Genomic DNA, 20,218 nt, shown 5'->3' with positions numbered 1-20,218 from the left:
TACCTGAGGACTTAATGATCATTTTGGAAGGGATGTGTTTATTAAAATTTTGCACAGAGGTGTGTGATACAAAATAAAGATGTGATGCTTTCCTCTGTTTTTGCACTTTTGTAGCATCCCACCAGCTGCATTAGATTTATTCGATTATATGCTTGCTCTGGATCCCAGCAAGCGCTGCACAGCTGAACAAGCTCTTCAGTGTGAGTTTCTGCGAGATGTGGAACCATCTAAAATGCCTCCTCCAGAGTAAGTTATTTCCACTGGTAATGCTACTGACCTCTAGGAAGAGTGAACATGCACTGATTTCAATAAGGTCATTGTGGTTCAGTCAAGGAGATGTGACATATACAGCTGTTGAAAGGTGATTCTGCAGTAAGATGCTTGTGTAGCTAAGTGACTCTGTATAACATAACAGAGTTATTTTTCATTCCTAGAACTAGCTATTGAGTTACTACCTTTAAAGAAAATTTCTATGTTTGTAATATTTATAAAGTATAATTTCTCTTTTATCTTTGTTTATCAGTGTCTACTTTTTCTAGGGATTTTGAGGTCCCCCATGAATCTGAATTGCTTTCTTTGATGATAGAATGACACTGGGTATAGAGTTCTATACAAGTACCTGAAAGTTAAAGTGAAATACAGTAAATTGTTTCATGAACCAGATGAGAGCCTTGGTTTTACAGGCAGGAGAAGTGAAATTGTGCAGGGTTGTTATTTTGAGTTTCCCTAGAGGAAATGTATTGCAATGTCCTATAGGACTTTTTCAGTGACTTTGCAGTCATTTCAGTCTGTGCAAATCATATTGGAGCATGTCCCGAGGAAAACAATGAAAAGGTACTAGAGAATCTGCAGGTCTCATTCTTTCCTCAATATAGCTGTCAGAACATGGAATTTGTGATATTGAGTAAACTGAACTTTCAAGGCAGGCTTCTTTCTATCTAAGGATTTTATTAAAATTCTTTTTAGACTTATCTGTCACATACACAAGGTTGTTACACAGAATCACAGAATGGGTGAGGTGGGCAAGAGACCACAGGGGGTCATTTGGTCCAGCCTCTCTGTTCAAGTGGGGTAGTCCCAGAGCACATGGCACAGGATTGCATCCAGATGGTTTTTGAGTATCTCCAGTGAGGGAGATTCTACAACTTCTCTGGGCAAACATTACTAATGTTCCTGAAACATGAACTGAAGAGGTTTCATTGCCTGAATATACCTATATCACTGTGTGAAAATCAGAAATCAGCAATCTCAAGCTGTTCACTGAAGTTTCAGAACCACTTGTACAGCATGTTGCTTATGTGCATTTTAAAGTAAGTGAATGGGAAGATCATCTTTTCTTCAGGGATGTGGTAATTCATCCATTCTAGAAGCTCATATATGGAAATTCAAAACAAACTAGTCACTGGTGTCATTTTAAATATTAGGAGGAGCCACACTCACTTCTGGCACGGCACAGGAAAGTGTCGATTGTTCTCTTGAGAGACTGAAGTTCTGTTTTGGGAAGGAGCAACTGTTCGTCCAAAGAAAGTGACATGCTGATTGGAAGGACCATAGGATACTTCTCACAATGAGTTTTTGCTTCTAGTTGTTTTTCAGAAAATACTTGACAAGTGGAGGGAGAGAATAAAGGAAACAGTTGTTGTCATTGCCTTTCCAGTGTCTCTTGTCATTTATCAGCTAATTTTTCGATGTTCCTGGGTGACAAAACTGCTAAGACAGTTAATGCATAATAGGAAAACGTAAACCACTATTTTTACTGCCAACTCAGTATTTCTGTGGGTCTTTGTGTTCCTCAGGAAGTCAGAATTGAGATGCCTGCAGGGAACTGTAATGGAAGGACAGAATTGGTAGCAGATAAGTTTCTTAGGAAAATTTTGTCTCTGCATTCATATGTCTTAAAGGATAGCTCCTTGTTCTTCCTGGTAACCCAACTTTTCTAGTGTCAAGTGATATTTTTTCATGCAACTTATTTCTGCAACCTTTTCCATTTTTTCCCTCCCTACTTTCTTGGTTGCCTGAGCTGTACACTACAGATACTAAATAGCTGTGTCTGTTACTGTGCACAAACATGTGGCCTAGTGAGTCAGCAGTACTTTTATAAGCAGATGGAAGGGCCCTGAAAAATATTATTTTATATTGGTAACTTATTTATCTGGTAGTATGCAAGTTGTATTTCATAGCGACTGTGCAGCATTGATTTTGAAGTTTTAAATTACACAAATAATTAGGAACATAATTCTCATTTTAAGATACTTTTTCCCCTTTTCTGCCAGGAGGACTTGTACTTTTGAAAGAGGTACTCAGTAAAGAATTTTTAGCCAGAAAAAGCAGGTCTGAGATTTTGCTGACTTTTGAATGTTTCCTGATGTATTTCCAAGTTCCAGTAGGTTCACCTTTCAAAAGTTATATTATGTATAATTCAAGTGTTTTTACCAGTATAATTTTAAAAAGAAATTTAAAAATAGGGATAAAACTGATTATTTCCAATCATTCTTTGCAGCCTTCCTTTGTGGCAGGATTGCCATGAGCTGTGGAGTAAGAAACGCAGAAGACAGAAGCAGATGGGCATGACTGATGACTCTACAGCAGCTAAAGTCCCTAGAAAGGATCTGTCTCTAGGCATGGATGAGAGCAGAACCAACACCCCACAAGGCATGCAAACTTCTTCCCAACTCAAAACTCAGGGCAACTCTAGTGTAGCACTTGGTCAGTAATATTTTCAGTTCTTATAATTACCTACTACTTGGATTGCATCTCTAGAAATTTTAGATGTTATTTGCAGAGTATCGGCATCTCCTGGATTCTTGAGGGAGGAACAGTATTGTAAGTTTAATCTTTGTTACAAAAGATTTGCCTTTGCTTTTGGAAACATAAGTGTTCCTTTCCAATTTTATCAGGTAAATTTTAGCCTGGTCAGAGCAACTAATCTGCTTGCTCTGTATTTTCAGGGGATTTTAACTCTTGCTTAGCTATAATTCTTTGGTAATTCTACAAGCCAGTGTCTGTTCAGAGTTTCACGCAACCTCCATAGATTGGATAAGCTTTATTGGTATTGATAAACTGGTCAGAAGGCAGAGTTTGGAACAACTGTCATTTCAAATGGAGCAGATTCCATCTGCATGTTATATTAGTCTTCAGCTTTCCAAGTTGCTGGGGCTAAATCAAGTTGTAAAAAACCAAAAAACAATCAAAAACGAACACAAGAACTAGCCTCTTCCCAGAAGCTGGTACGACATGAAGTATCTACCTCTGTGTTGCACTGCCAGTAATTCTGAAACTTAACCAAAGAATCTTGAGACAAGTTTTACAAATATAACAAAAAAGTAATGGTTCCAGTAAAGTGGTAGTTCTTACAAAATATGTAGAAATATGAAGAGTAACAACATCAAATGGATACCTGTAAATTAAATGTAAAACCATTTTTGATTGTGCAAAGTAACCATAAATCCTATGACACTGATAGAGGAGTTCCGCTAAAAAACAGAGTTTATGCATTCATAGCAGCTGACAGTTCTTTAATACTAACTGTCTTGAATCAACCCTTAATTTAACAGTAGAGCAGATCTGCAAATACTCTGTGCAAAGATACACTGAAAGTAGTTATTTTGATTGTATTTTATTGCAATTTATTGCCTCTTGCTCCATTCATCTGGTTTCTCACTCTGCAAACCAGCTGTGAGATTCTGCTAATCTGTATATTTAGGCTAAAGTTTTGGCAGCATTTTCAAGAATGACTTTCTGTAACTTTTTCTCCCATCGATGAAACTATATTAGGAATGTAAAGACTCCAGAGGGATAGCTGTTATCTTTATACTTTTATAACATAACAGCATGATGAGAGACTAATAATTGGTTAGTTAGTCATTAATACTGACTATGCAAAAAAACCTAAGCAAATAAAGAAGGAATCAGTCAGACCTATATTGCTGTTTACTCATATATACACAGAAAAATATGTCTAGATAGAAGGAAGACAATTTAATTTTTAGTGGAGCATAGAGACTTCTAGGGGAATACTTCTGGAAACTGTAATGTACCTTAGATATTATTATTAATAAGACACATTATATAACTCCACGACCAAATGCATGCCTTAGACAAAACTTTGCATTTGTTTCTAAGCACCCTAAAAGGAGAGATTAAAAAGACGTATCAATTGCTAATGTTTTGATTCATGAATGAGACCCCTGGTTATTGCATTTTGCAATTTAACAGGAGCTATTTAGAGCTCAATAATTTTGTTATGACAGATTTCCCAAAATGCAGTTTTCTGTTAGAATGAACTTAAAGCTAACCAAAGAGTAATAAATGTGTTTCCTTGTTTGGCATTTTTCTGATGAATTTTCACTGAGAGTCTGAGAGAAGTTTTGATGTTGAGCATACCATCCTCAGATGCAACAAAAATCTTCTGTTAATCACAACATCTAAGTGAGAGTCAGCAGTACAAGGCATAAGAAATTGTGATTATTTTTTGGTATTGCTATATAGAAGGTGGATTATATTCATAATAGATACATAAAAATGTTGAAGTCCCTGGATCCTGCTTAAGTAGATTCCAAGTGCTTGTATCCTGGTGCACATCCACAAGTAGAGTTGTGGGTTGTGGGTTTTACAGCACTTTCCATCTGTGCTGCTCTTAAATTTTGCTAGGCAAATACTTAATATTTTTGTGGGTCATACATGGCTTCTAATCTGCTATGCATTAATATATTGGTGAGATAGCACAGGGGCAAGTATAGAGGAGGACTGAATATGTTTATGCTGACCTGGGTTAAAGAAAAATTGAGAGCTCAGCCAACCTACTCACACACTCATTTTCTAATGTGTAACTGCTTTCTTTAAGTCATTTGCTCATATGGCATGTGCAATCCATGCTGCTTTACTTCTTTCAAAATAAATTGCCACAATGGGTGTTTGAAGCTGAGAAACTACTTTGATATTCAAACTTCCTTATTTATATTCCCCTGCATCATCATAATTGCTCTTATTTGTGGCAAACTCCATTTAATTGAATTAACTCTATATAATCACATATTTCCTGCTACTGAGTGACTGACTTCTTGTCCCTCGAAGTCAGCACTTCCTTTTGCATTTATACTGTGATATCCTAGGCCACCTAGAACCAGGTCACTTGGGCAGATGTTAAAACCCAGATACTGAATTAGAATGGGCTGGAATATGACTGGAAATGGGTTTTGCAGATGGCTACTTTTTAACAAACGGTTGTGATATGTCAAAGATAGGAAATTTTATGGGGATTGGAAGTCCTACAGCTGCCTAAAGCAAGTGGCCTTAAGCCCCGACTTAGTTATGTTGTGGAAAATTGAGCTCTAGCTTGGTGTTTTTCCATCTGTCCAAGTGCGTGTGTGCACCTCATGGAAGTCACTTTGGTTATACTGGATCTTACTGTTCCATTTCCTATAGATACTCCCCAAAGACAGTTAATATTTGAAAGCATTCCATTTCTGTGTTGTCCAAACTCATGCTTTGCCAGTCATATCAGCCATGCTAGATTAGTATTCTTTTGAGTTTCTGAAATATGCCAGTCCTAAATAATACTTAAAACCACCTTTTTTGTCTTTAGCAAAAACAAGCACTGGACAGCAGTTAAACCAGAATGAAGTGGCAATCCTGCTAAACCTGCTACAGTCTAAAACAAGTGTTAGTTTGGCACAGTTTGCCCAAGTATTGAATATTAAGGTAAACCCAGAGACTCAGCAGCAACTAAATAAAATAAATCTTCCTGCTGGAATTTTGTCAGCAGGTGAAAAACAGTCAGAACAGCAGCAGCAGCAGCCGCCACCGCCTCCGCCACCACCTCCCGAGCAGGAGCCTCTAAAACAGCCGATGGTGACGCAGCCCCCTGTGCCACCTGCTCAGCTGGGTCAGCCTAAAGTTGAGACTGATGCTGCCCAGGCAGCTGTGCAGAGTGCATTTGCTGTTCTGTTGTCTCAGTTAATAAAGGCTCAACAAACAAAACAAAAAGATTTTGTGTTGGAGGAGAAGGAAAATGGATCAGGAAATGAAATGTCGTTGCAACTCAGGCAGCCTCCAGAGCCCGCCACTCCTGTGTCTGTCAGCCGGGACGACGTGGAATCTCCGGCACCTGGCTACCCACATCTGATCAAGTCATTATACGTGTCTGCAGGTACTGAATGCCTTTATTGCTAACCAGCAAATACCTGGAGCACTGGAGAAATAATATTTTGGGAGTAGAGAATTAACATGTTTGCCATATGAATCTGTGTGACTACAGGAGATTAAATTGATTTGGTCACATTTTGCGTCTGGATCAGAGAATCTGTCTTTTAGTCTAACAGGTGCCATGCAAACAGAGAAAACAATGATAGCAAACCTAAGAGGTACACAAGTATTGGTGATGAAACATTGATCATTATTCTGGTGGTTAGTGTTTTCTTAGTGGTGAAGACAGTCTTTTATAGGAGATGCATAGACGTAATTCACCACTTTTGACTGTCTGTTTAGGTAAAGCTTATTTCAGTGAGATGGTATTTTATTTTGGGTTATAATGCTGACTAGAGTAGTTCCTTAGTGTCAAATTCAGTGGTTACCTGTAACTGTCACACACACAGCTAAAGGTTTCCATTGAGGTATAGGAATGGCTTCTATAGTTTTCCCACAGTTTTATCTTTTCATCTGTTCATCTTTTTTGGGTTGCAAATTCAGTTTATTATGGTGGCTTATGTATTGTTTTGTGGTGTCTGCAACTGTTGAAAGAAATATTCTGAAGTGCTTTGGGGCTGTTCTTGGAGAGTTTTGGGGGATTTTTTGAGAGATGTGCTTTTTGTTCATGTTTATTTTAAACCTTGAGTGATGCTGTTCTTCATTAGGGTGGCCTTTTGTCCCATGAGACTTCTGTCTTTACCTGTGAATCTTTCTTGATCCTTCTTTGAATTTTTAGTGTTTGTGTTGCTTGATTTTGTTCTGGTTGTTTGTTTTTGCTGGGTTTTTTTTTTTAAGGAGCTTGTACTGCTTAACTGATTGCCTGGTAATCTTACTTTAAGGAGTAGCCTGCATCAGGCTCCTTGAGGCAAATGAGCTGTCACCAAATCTTGTCCAAAATAATTGATATAATTCCTGGTAAATTTAACTAATCAATTAATGAGAATTAAAGTTAAAAAACCTCTGTGTTTTTGAAGGAAGGAGTCCTTTTCTTTCTGTTCCTGTTATTTGTATACTTTTATTCCAGAGCTTTTCTTTGTCATCTTCTTAGGTCAAGAGGATTTGGTTAGGCAGTCGGAGATGAGGCTTTTGAACCGAACACCTGAGCAGGAGCGCCCTCGGATCTTGCCTCCAGATCAGCGTCCCCCCGAGCCACCGGAGCCTCCGCCGCTCACTGATGAAGACCTTGATTATCGGACAGAGAATCAGCATTTGCCTATAAGTAACTCTTCAGGAACAGATCCTCACGCAGGAGTGAAAGCAGCTCTTCTGCAGCTGCTGGCTCAGCATCAAGCTCAGGCGACAACGGAGGAGCCAGTACCAACGAGTGTGGATTATCAGGCTAGAGACTCCTATGTAACAGGCCCAGACTACAAGGATAACTTTGGATCATCATCCTTCTCATCCGCCTGTTACAGCACTAGCGATGGAATAGGAAGCGGATCATCAGGAGTATTAGAAAGGAGGAGTTTCCTTGGAAACTCCGATATTCAGTCTTTGGATAACTACAGTACTGCTTCATCTCACTCTGGTGCTGCCCCTCCTCCATCAGCCTTTCCAGAACCCTTTCCCAGCTCAGTAACTGGTTATGGAGACATTTACCTCAACGCTGGCCCCATGCTGTTCAGTGGAGATAAAGACCATAGGTTTGAATACAGCCATGGCCCAATCCCGGTTTTGGGGAGCAGCAGTGATGCTTCCACAGGGCCAGAGAGTGCGCACTCTTTGCCCACAAAGATGCACAACTATAGCTATGGAAGTAATTTACAGGAAAATCCCACTGGCATCAGCCACATGCATGGACAGACTTGGACTTCTCCTGCGCAAGGACCTGGCTATTCCCAAGGATACAGGGGACACATTAGCACATCTGCAGTGAGAGGGCGAGGCAGAGGATTACCATATTAAGTATCTGTTTTTCCTCAGGCACATCATTTTTATCTGGAAAAACTTCTCCCCCCCAGCTGCAGTTTAAAGCAGCAATTCAACAAACTTGAATAATGTTAATTCAACAGCTTTATTTTTATGTGGAAAAGGGTCTTGCATACAGTAGGAAAAATTTAAAAATGCTTACAACTCATGCTGTCTGAAAACTAGATGACTTGATTGTACATGTTCACAAACTCTAGTTCTGACTTTTATTTTGTATTTTGGCAGTTTTAAGTGGATGCTAAATTTAGGGACATCAGCTTTTTATGGCACTCTTTCAGATCTTCTGAACTATGCACATTTGTGCTTTTTTTGTAAGTTTGGACCAACTTTTATGTAAAAAAGAAATTTTACAACAATCAAAGCAGGGCACTGATTTATTTGGTATTTTTCTTTTTACAGAACTACCTTTAGTCAAAGGTCACTGTCAGTCTTTGCACTGCTTTCAGTGTTATTGTGGAAGGTGTACTTCGTGCTCATTTCAGATAATAAAACACAACCTTTCTCTTGATGCAAAATTTTATAAATATTTGGTCAACGTTTTTTTTTTTTTTCTTTTAAGAAAAAAAAAGAATGGGTGTTCTGGTAAAATGTTCTCTCCATCTCCCGCGCTTGTTTATATAAAAACTGTTTTACTTGAATGGTAAGTGCCTTAACATGTAAGCTTAAGGTCTGCAAAAATTTGGAAGTACTTCATAGGTTGATATGAATATAACACCTAAACCTAGGTAATTAACAAGAGAATTCAGATGATAATAATAAGAAACTCAAACAGGTCATAATCTTGTGGTGTTTACTTCAAATAGGCCAGTTACTCAGAGACCTGATCTTACCTAGATTAAATCCTAATTTCCAAATTGAACTTCATGAGAAATGTTGAAAGTGAGGAGAAGAATGAAGAGTGTAGTTTTTCCTCAGCTCCCTATTGGAGTTGTAGTAAGTGTTTTAGTTCCTCTGCCAAATAAACTATACTTTGTATGTCCTTACCAAGTGATGAAATAGTTTTGTTTTTTTCTCTTAAATGTCAACAGCAGTAATTTCTTTACTTTGTGTGAAAAGCTGACACTGTTTGTCTTTTTACCCCAAGTACTGCATTGTAGGAAGTAACCAAAGGAAAAAAGACCAGTATTTAAAGCAATGGCAAAATGTTTGACACTAGTTGTAATTCGCTGTAAACTTGTGATTGTGCCAATTATTTGATTTTATATCTGCTATTCCACAGAACATTTTAATGTTGGAGTTGAGTGTCTCGGAACAACTGAAATTATTATAGTTAAAACTTACCAAGAGCCACTCCTCATACTAATTACAACTTTCAGCGTGGTTTCTTTTTTTGTTTGTTTTTTTTGTTGGGTTTTTTTTTTTTGGTTTTTGTTTTCTCTGACAACAAGTGGTCTCTCTCCTGCAGAGAGGAGGTATGTTTATATTTTGCCTGTACGTAAAAGGATGTCTTGAAGCCCATATGGGAAACAATTTTCCAACTGATTATCCAGTTGACAAATCGGTACCTTATGTAACTGAGTGTTTAAATACTACTTTTTAAAAAGTAAAATTTCTACTTACACTATTACAAATGTCTTGTCAATGACTTTTTGGATTTTCAGAATAGAAGCCAAAGCTCTTGGTGTTTTGTTTTAATTGAAAATCCTTTAATTGAAAATTGAACGTTACTCATACATGGCTGATTCCTACACTATAGAGCATGGAGAAACTCCCTTTGCTAACTGTGTAGTGTTTGAGGATCTAGCTGATGAGGAGTGGAGAGAGTCCTGCTGCTTATGCTGTCTCGGAGTCTAGCAGTTGCCTTTAGTAGATACAGTAGAAAATCCTGCCATCTGAAAATAGAAGTGGCCAGGTCAGAAACAAATACAATCTGAATAGCCTGTGCTTAAGAAAGGCAAAAACTTCATGTGAATGACAGTGCACTGGACTGGTTTTTCCCATGAGTAAGGGCATAGCATTTTTCTGCTAGTAAAAGTTTAAAAACAAAAATCATTAGTGTCATTTAGATATGGACAGAGTACACTAAGGCTCTTTTTTTACTAATCTTTAAAAAACCCAGACCCACAAACATACACACAGATTGCTTCTCTTTTTTTTTTTTTGTTTTTTTTCCTAGAATCAAGTAAAATACTTTCCAAGCTTACATGCTCTTACTTTCACTAAAGATGTGCAGTCTGGAGTTACTCATCCGCACTTAAAGTGTAACTGCAGGCAATAGTTGGCTAAAAACACAGGTAAGTTCAAATGCAAAGTAGTTCTCAGAGAAATAAACTGATTGACTTCCAATACAAAAATACAAGGAAGGAACATCTACCTTCCCTTTTAGACATAAATTTTCAAGTCATTTAGTTAGCTTTATTCAATGCAGAGAAGTTGGTCCCCTCTGCATCTGTAAATGAGTGTACAGTTTCCTGATGGGCTGGCAGTACTCTCAGACATTGTTCTACCAAAATGGATTTCAGTCTTTGGCCATGAAAAAAACCCAACAGCCCCAGCACAAGTAATCCTGATTGTAAGGAGAGAGAGAAGGTGCAATAAACAGTTGGCTTCCAGATGAATCAGAAACAAAACTCCAGTATGCTGTAGCAGATGAATACTGTACAATGAATTTTCCCCAGCATAAGTATTACTAACCTGTGATTTTGAACACTGTATTTGCCTGGGAGAACAGTGTTGGGATAATTTGGAGAGAAAGTTAATGTATTTCCGTATGTGATAACTCTGAAAAAAACGACCTTCTCTGCAACCCAGGGAATCTTTTTGGCTTTTTTGCTGAAATCTTTCCTCCTGGGCTAGTGGAGGTTGGGTGCAGGTAAGGAGCTCTGCCCTTTAGGGTGTGGCAGGAGGATTGGTGCCTGCAGCCACTCTCCCCTGGCCTGGAATTGTATCTGAGCAGGTTAGCAGCCAGGAAACTGCCCAGATCTAAGGACAGTAGTTCCACATTCCTTTGTACTGGGCCTGTGTGTTACCTGTCAGCATTTATTTTGAATTGAATCACATGATGAGGTGCTTATGGCAGCATTTTACCCTTATGTGTGAACTCCACTCAGCAGAGAGTCTGTAATAGTTTGGCATTTTACATCATGTGGCTCTTGCATTTTTGATGCAGTACTGAAAACAGTGCTACTTTACTGCGGAGCTGTGGCTTTTATTACTTTCTTCCTCATTCCTTTGGGTTTATGTTTTCTGTGCTGCAATTCCAAAGTGAGCTACAGAGACCTGGATACTACATCAAAAAGTAAGTGTTGTGTGTTTGTATTTCTAAATAAACATACTGAAATACTGTAATAATGGACTATCAAATAGCAAGTACTTCATTATTTGTAGTAAGTGGTCTTCAGCAGCCATACCAAGAGGAAGAAAGCGAGCACGACTGGACTGCTTATGACCGTAACTTAAAACAGTTTTAGACTATTGTAATGCTTAAATTCAGCCAAAGGAAAAGCAAACGGCTTTTATGGATCGCTAGTTGTTGTTACTCTGAACAGAATGAGCGGTGCTAGGGAAGAGATATAAAAATACATGTATCCTTAAATGTTAATATAATTTCTTGAAAAAATAATTTTAAAATGACAAACTTCTATATTTTCTTATGTTTCCATAAAACGTGGTCTCTCTTACATTTTCTCTATCCCACAGTAATGTCAGGTGCTTTCTAGAAGCAGAGGCAGTAACTGCCATGTTGTAAGTTCTTACGGTTTTGAGTGCTCTTCTCCTTTTGCTTTCAGTTTTAGTGGAGGCAGTTTTAGTTTTGGTGAAGTTTACAGTTGGATAAGTTTAATTGATAATTGTGTGGTAAAAACTGAAGTATTGAAGTAACACAGGATACCTCTTGTCTGCAGGCAAATTAGGTCTTGGACCATAAATTCTGTTTCCGGGAGAGAAAAATGTCAGATGTACTACATGCATTCTTCTTTTCATTAATAAAATATGCAAGTGTTTTACATACAACATTTCTCCAGTCTGTTCTGTTACAGTGTTTTTTACATGAGGAAATTTTGGCTATTACCCTTCTTGAGAGTTTTGGGATGTTCTGTATTTGCAGAAGTGTGTCATGAAATTAGGAATCACCAGAAAATTTATTTGAATTCTATATTTAAAAATAAAATTACCTTGGGTTGACATAAAATCAAATTGACTTGCTTATCAGGGTGAAGAAACTTTATTGCAGGAGTTATTTCGAGACAACTTAATTTAAAATAAATTGTTATGCTTCAGCTTGCTTACTCTTTGTTATTTTAAGCCATTTGTATATAAAATGTATTGTGTGGCCTGTAAATAAAATACATGAAAATTGAAGTCTTTCCCTGTTTTCCCTCTCTGGTTGTCAAATAGCATTTCAAAAGACAATTGGGTTAATCAGAATGTTTTCAGTGTATTGAAATTCTGCAAGTTATTAGTGAAACCCATGTACTGCTCCAGTCCTGTTTCAAAGGAGCCCTGCAGGGGCTGGCACTGCGAGCCTTTGCTGGCATTGTGGATGATGCAGAAGCCAAGGTGCAGCAAAGCATCCCTTTGAGAACTGCTGGTGCCCCAAGAGCAGGCAGAGTGCTGGGATGTGGGTGTGGGACAGGGGCTTTGCCAGTGCTGAGAAGCTGCTGCTTCAGCACCTGTGAGCTGCTCGGAATGGTGGGTGATGGACAACGTGACATTTTTTCTTTGCAGTGTCCAAGCGGAGGTGCAGTTAATATTCTCCACCACTGTCTCTTTAAAGAGGATGGTGCGTGTGTTGGAAACAATGGGAAATCAAACCCAAAGAGCCAGGTATTTTCTGTGTGAGAAGACTATGAATTGCGCCTGCCTTAAGCAACTGTGCTTTGCATGCCTGAGGCTTTTCTTGCTTTTTTCCTACTGTATTAGTTAATCTAATGAAAACTTATGAATCTTTAAATAAATGCTATACCTCCATCCAAAAATCTGGCACTTGCTGTTATCTTCAGTTCTCTTGAAGCAGAGTGCTGCTTCATCACTTGTCATGGATAAAGTCAATAGATGGGCAATGAAAATGCAGTTGGAAGTTACAGGGGCTAACAGCATTTACATAGGTGTCATTTGACGTTAGGCTGACAAGATGTGTAGCTGCAGCCCAAAACATCTCACTCTGGAAGCAATATTTTGGTGACAGCTACAATTAAAACCTGACCTTCAGTTCTGGTGACAAGCTCATGCTGTATTTCACAGGGTGTTGACTTGCACGTAGCAGATCTGGCAGTTGTGCGTAACCAATTCTCATTGTCTGCTCAGTTTTTCTCATGAAATCTGCTATTGCAACTCATAACAAAGTTGTGACAAAATTGGCTCTGGTTTATGTTGAAGCATGAACCAGAAATTGTTTGAGAATGGTGCAGCATCCCTTTCATTGAGCTCTTGCTGCCATAGGCATAGCCAGCTGTGCAATGAGGTACCAGTTATAATTCCAGTGGGATCGGCATCTCAATTGACAACTTCAGCTGCAAGTAAAATAGTATCAAGTGAAAGAGGAGATATACAAGTAACTGCAGAACAACCTGTATCAACACAAAGCAAGAAATGGCTCTATGAAATTGGTGGCAAGAGAGGAAACCAGTCTACTTTTTAAAGCTGTGAGTTATTGCCTGTTAGCTTTAAAGAACAATGCAGTTTTGCAGAAATTTCTTTTAAATTACCTGAACCAGTATTAGCTTGCTTCTGTTTTTGAGGAATGCCTATAAAACCTGACAGGCCATCTGGATGAACAGGATTAGAGCTACCAAACTCCCCCAATATGGAAGAAAATGTTGGAACACTTTGTAGTTGCAGTAAACATGGGCAGAGAGAACTTCACTTGACAAATAAGGGTAACTGTTGCTTTTCCCAATCAATTGCATTCGCGTTGATGGAGCTTAAGGGTTTTGCTTTTAAAGTAGTTTACTTGTTATGGCTGCTTATTTTGGGACTTTTTTATTGCCTATGGAGAGAAGGCAGAGCCAGAGGAAGGCACAGTCACAGTTTGAGCCTTATGGTAACATCTCCTTCAGTTAGAGCAGCCCTTGCCAGCAGGCAATACTTTGATTACTTCACACAGCATGGCTTCAATTCTTCTTTGGCAGTTCCTCTGGGGGCACTTTGGACCTACTATTGATATGGCAAATTTCATAACATGGTGAATGTACCTTCAATGGGACTTTTTGCAAAGAGGTTCTGAAGTGGGTTTTTTTTTTCAATATTAGGAAATACAGTGTAGAGGAAAGAAACATAGCTGGCTAGAAAGGGGAATACTTGAGAGTAAGCATTACAGAAACTTGTGTGCTGCCCTTAAGTAACTTGGGGGAATAAGTGATTAGTATTTGACTTGGGCAGATATCTCTCTTCTCTACTCCCTCCTGTGTGCTAGGCTGTGGTATCAGTTGCTAGAGGACATAGCTGGAAGCAAGCGTTTAATGTGTAGCAAGCTCTAACACAGATGCCTTTTTTCTTTCCTCCTGCAAGTTCTTTCCAGACCTGTTTTACAAATGTGTAAAGCATGTCAGCAGGTTCCATCACAGGGAACAGCACACTCTCCACGGCCTTTCGAGGATCTTGGTCGTGCCCAGGTGTCAGGAAGCACTGATGTCTGCTTACCCCGCCTTTGGGAGCCTCTCTGAGCATCAATGCCCTAAAAGCTACCAGTGCCGCTTTCTCTGCTTGCTCTGTCTCCAGGCCACCCTGAGAAAAGAATGGACTGCTCAGAGAACTGAACAGAAGCCTCACTTTAGGAGATGATTTTCCGAGAGTAATGAGCAAGGAAGAGGTAATTACTTTTTTATTTTCATTCTCCTTCATCTTTACCAACTGCAGAAAGGACCTACAGGAATGGTTTCAAAGCAAGACCTGGTTTGGTGGTGGGTTTTTTGTTTAGTTGGTTTTGGTTTTTTAAAAATTTTCTGGTTTCCTTTACTGGTATTGCCTTTCAGAGAGCATTTGGATATTAGAAACTGCGTGCAAATCAATGTAGGATTGAGAAACTGGGACTTCTGCTTTGCAGCTAACCTGGTGGCAAAAAATGCATGGAAGTTACAGAAGAGGAGCAGGCCATTCCCCGCTTTCCTGCACTAGAGCTAAAATTAAAACACATCCTCACACTGGAAAACAAAAGATGACGTGCACAGTGGACAAAAACAGCAGCCAAAGTTATCCAGATGCAGTCTTGTAACCTTTCCTGTCTGACAAGTACACTTGAAAACTCGTGTCATCCCTGGGCTGGAATCCTTGCCCTCAAGACAAGGAAGGCAGTGAACCTTCTGATTGCACAGGCACTTTCCTGCTTTCTTTGCACAACCAAGATAAATTGTGACCATTTTTTAATCCCATTTTTTTCTAAAAGTTCTTTGTGAGGGGGAGGGGAAAGGGAATGGACTAATAACTAGAGATGACACGGAAAATGAACAGGAATCTATTAATGCTGTATATGAGGAGTAGTAATAATAGTTTAAAATGTATCTGCAGATGGTTTGGCAATTGCACATCAGGAAAGTATTACTCTACACCTGGCAGATTTTAGAAGCCATAAACATTTTTCTCCCCCGACTGCTTCTTGTTATGGATTACAGATCCTGCTGTGAGACTTCCAAGCAAGCACATACATTTATGCAAGACAGTGAAACAAGACATGCAGGTAGTAGTAATAATTTTTATTTGCAAACTGTACTTGCCATGACAACGTTACCTTTTGGGAATAATGACAAAACAACCAACAAATTCAAGAGAACTTTGCAGACCTGTTCTATCAGAAATTCAACCCTATTCCAGCTTCTACCATCAGGTGAACTGGAGGTGACCACCTCTTTCAACTGATCTCCTGGGAAGCTCCAGTTCAATTTGGGTATTTCTTGCTAGTCTCAGCTGTTAGAATGCAAATTGCTTCTTCATATCCAGGGAAACATTCTGCATGTTTTATTTAAGTGACTGTCATTTGTTGCTACCTTGCAGCCTCTTCCACTATTTTGGTTTTTTTTTTTCTTTTTTGTTCCTCAGTCTTGTATTAAGGTTTCAGCATTATGGAGTTTTTGTATTGTAAAAACTATTACACAATGTCCTTCATTATGGGAAGCTGTAAATTAAAGCACTGAATAAGTATTTCCATCAAGTTCTAAAAATGTCGGATTGTTTGAGATGCAGTCCCAATATGAGGCTTCCTCCTGTCTTGGCTAAAGTATGTTTCTGTCTAAATATTTAATCCATATGACATGTTTGTGGTGGCAAGAGCAGAATGGGAGTAAGGAGCATCCAACAGAACTAAATAAGGTCACTGCAGTCCATATAAAATAAGGAAGCTGGTAGTTTAAATTCAGGTGAAATAACTAATTTCCTCTAAAGAATTGGGAAGAAAAATGCTATGAGAATGAGAGGGATCAGTTATATTGACTAAATAAAAATAAATATGTTTGCAACCTTCTCCTGTCAACATAAGAGGCTGCAGTTAACAGGAAAAAGTCAAGATTTCATATGCAAAATAGAAAGAACATAAAATACAGATGCTTCACTGATACTCAATTTGATGGAATCTATTTCTTGTGCTTTAAGTGTGATGGATATTGAAAACAGCTCATCCTATAGGAAATGGTGATAACTGACCAAGTTTCTACACAATGCAGAGACAACAGTTTGACAAGACAAAATCATCATGGAAAATGCACAAGCACTTGCTTTGCTGTGCAGAGTATTTAATAGGACATGGGCTCCACCCTTTCCAAGAAAGCACCATTTGGTTTGTAATGCCTTGACAAGTCGTGTTACTCTGCTGAAAGATTGCACAGGTCAGGAGAGAGAACACATCCACAGCAGCATTAATAAATTCATCAGCACACAAACAGACCCAACAAATGGGATTAGATTTCTTATTGGTAGAATGCTCCGAAGTGCACCAGGGAAGCTGGCAGCTCCTACTGTTCTTCAGGGCACTTCTAAAACTGTTCCTAAATTGGAAGGCAAAAGCTGCCTTAAGTTGTCATTAAGCACTCTGCAGGTAGTCATTAAAAGCAAGAAATCAGGTTTGTAACACTTGTATTATAGACCCTGTGTTTTGCACACATCACGTACATCATGTGAAGTATTACATATTGCTAGAATATAAATTCAGCATTTGCATAGCTTGACCACTACTACTAGGAATGTGTTTTTAGGCTTGATTTCCTGTAGCATTTAAAAAATAAAATGCATGAAAAGACTTATCGTTATGGTGACAGTCCTATGCTTTAGAAAGTGATTATGTCACTTAATGCTCCTGTCCAAAAAGAGTCCCCAGCCAAAAAACCCTTCAGGACCTGAAACCTCAACTCTAGAAATAAATTTGTGGATTTTTTCTGTTTTGAACTGTGGAAAGTTTATTACATTTTATAATACTCTTACAATTGTTTTTCTGACTCAGCAATCTGAAAAGCTGAACCACAGGAGATTGAGAGAGCAGGTGCTGCACCATATTAGGCATCAATCAGTTACGAAGAACTAGTCATTAAAAAAATAAACAAAAACAAAGGTCTTGTTTAACTAAAGCCTAGTGAACTAAAGACTATTTTGGTCCATGATGACTCCTTGAGAATCTTCCACTGGAAGGTGCTATGCTTCTGATTACAGCATAAATCATTTCCATATGCAGTGAAATTCAAGAGAGTAAATACTTCTTTTCCAAGGAGATCTTGACCTCCATTGCTATGATGTTGTGAATGAAAACTTAAAACTATTATCTTAGGTTGAAATTGTTCCTGCCATCATTGCAGATTTTAGTTCTGACTAAGGATGAAAACCAGAACCCCTGTTAACTTCAGCAGGGATTTCCATTTAATTCTCCAGTGTCAGAATTTCCCTTTTAAACAGAATGTTGGGGATTTTAAATAAAACCACCTTCCATTAAAAAAAATTATGTACAATTTGGCATACATATTTTGGCCACGAAGATTTTCTCTTGGAGAGCTGTGAAGCACACAAATATGTAGATTATCAAAGAAATTATGGAAATTCTCATCTATTCGAAGTTTTTGAATGCTTATTCTTTTCATAAGAGCAATGTTTCTGAGTCTAATTGTATTCTTCACAGTAGATTTGAAGGGTGCTTGAGGAAATCAAGGAGTTCTTTTTAGAACTCTATCAGAATTTGGAACATTTAATGAACAGTTACAGCAGAGATGCTCACAGAATTAAACAGCTACCATGTATCTTTAGCATGTGTTGGAAAGCATGGCTGACCGTCTGCTGCCATCCCTCCTCCCTGGAATGCAATGCATTTGAAACTTGATCTGAAAATGTTATTGATTAGGGAATGCAATAGGGACAGCCACTAAGCAATAACAAGGCTTAAGCAAGACATCTCCTTCTGGTATTCATTCATATGCAAAATGCTGGACTAACCATGTTATCCCCTCTGAAGACTGATGTCATGCTTAATGAAATACAATTAATGTGTTGGTTTAGCTTTATATTAAAAGCAATGTTTACATGCAAGGTGAATTTCTATCCTGTTTAGCAGGATATAGGGATTAAAACTCTTTCTACAACTGTGAATCACACCTGCCTGTCTGGAGTAACAAAGAGGCAAAGTAATTAAAAGATGAACCCTTATTTTTAAACCAGATGTAAAGAGGGTGTTTGTACAGTAATTTCACGAATACAAGCCGCACCATTTTGACTTAGATTTTGCTCTCAAACCGGAAATGCGGCCAATATTCAGGAGCGGCTAATATGTGAATAATTTTCCGACATTTACAACCCCAGAAGTGCCAGCCAGGGTGCCGAGCCGAACGCCTGCCAGTAAAACCCAGGATTTCGCGATTGTTACAAATTGGATACTGTGTTGCGCGGCGGGTGGGGCCGGCACAGCGCCGGCAGCGTGGGGGGAGGGAGGGAGGCAGGGGAATTCCCTACTTCAGGCTGGGGAGAGGCTGTGCTGACATCCCCACGGCTCAGGGAGGAGGCGGGGGGCTCCGCCCCCGCTCTCCGCCACCGCGGCGAGAGCGGGCCGCGCCCTGTGTTCGCCCGCCGCCACCGCGGCGAGAGCGAGGTGAGCTCCATGTTCGCCCGCCGCCACCGTGGCAGGAGTGGGCCAGGGCGAGTGACCCCAGAGGTGGCGGCCAGCCCCGAGAGGCCCCACCAAGCGGCCCCACCGAGCTGGGCCACCTGGCCCCGTCAGCAGCCCTGAGCGGGCCGAGCCTGCACAGCCCGAGCCAAGCCAGTAAACCCCGCCCTGCTGCGGTTCCATTACTATTTGGCAACTTTGTTGCACACGGGTCCTCACTGCGAACGACAGAGCGGCTTATATTCAGGTGCGGCTTGTTTATGGACAAAAACCGAAATATTTGCAAACACCCAGAGATGCGGCTTATACTCAGTGCGGGTTGTATTCGTGAAATCACTGTACCTCCAAACAGAAGCACGAGAGATGGAGAGGCTTCCACTAAAATACCAGACTTTGTCTAGAAATTTTTTTTTTTTTCACATAGCAACTCTAGTTCAATGGCCTTCTTACCATAAGCTTACTGTACGTCACAATTTCCTTTACACACTTTACGTATATAAAAGTTATACAATTTTATACACTTTTTATATGAAAAATACATTTGGTCTATTTTCAGACAGAATGAATTGTATTATTAACTTCAGAGTTAAACGAAACTTGTAGCCAGAAGGTGCATGAAATATGTATGAGCCCCAGCACTTTATGTGCCTTTTTACTGGATAAAGGCATAGAGGGCTGGTGGCTGAAAGTGGCCTGGCCTGGAACTCCCTCTGGGAATGTTTCTATTCTTATGAATTTAAAAGAAGGATGAAGTGACAGCAAGCAGCTGTGTTTACATGACTCCAGAACAGACCTCTCAGGAGAGGAGAGGGAAATTCCAAGGAAAAGCTGTGAACTGTTTTAACTCTTTCCGCCTGGAATATCATGAAGTCAAATTTTTAAATATAAAGTGTCTTTGTTGTGGTTTAAACAAAACTGCTGGTTTTATGTGGGAGTTGCTAGGTGAGGTTCAGACATAACATTGTGCAGGATTTCACAGGATATGCTTCTCTCTCCCACCAACTGATGGATAGTGAGATTTGGGATTTGACCAAAATCTATGTAGCCTTTCTTAGTAAAAAGTGTATTTCACTTACTGCTTTAGTTTATGGATACTGA

The 20,218-nt window shown here is 39.3% G+C and overlaps 1 protein-coding gene across 4 annotated transcripts in view; it reads left to right on the top strand.

Moving 5' to 3' along the window:
- The window catches only part of CDK13 (cyclin dependent kinase 13), a 52,073-nt gene extending 33,690 nt beyond the window's left edge, over positions 1–18,383 (top strand). The window contains exons 11-14 of one of the 4 annotated variants that reach the window (XM_033051373.2): positions 115–246; positions 2,501–2,652; positions 5,765–6,148; positions 7,235–18,383. In XM_033051373.2, coding sequence (XP_032907264.1) covers positions 115–246; positions 2,501–2,652; positions 5,765–6,148; positions 7,235–8,091 — 1,525 coding nt within the window. In that variant the 3' untranslated portion in view covers positions 8,092–18,383. Of the gene's footprint in view, positions 1–114; positions 247–2,500; positions 2,707–5,584; positions 6,149–7,234 lie in introns of all 4 variants that reach the window. The other 3 variants (XM_033051353.2, XM_033051363.2, XM_033051343.2) reach the window with 3 other exon arrangements.
- Positions 18,384–20,218: the final 1,835 nt, after the last annotated feature.

This window comes from Catharus ustulatus, chromosome 1, assembly GCF_009819885.2.
Source record: "Catharus ustulatus isolate bCatUst1 chromosome 1, bCatUst1.pri.v2, whole genome shotgun sequence".
Lineage (NCBI taxonomy): Eukaryota > Metazoa > Chordata > Aves > Passeriformes > Turdidae > Catharus > Catharus ustulatus.
The sequence above is the reverse complement of the archived record's forward strand: the minus strand, read 5'-3'. Positions and strand labels throughout refer to the sequence as shown.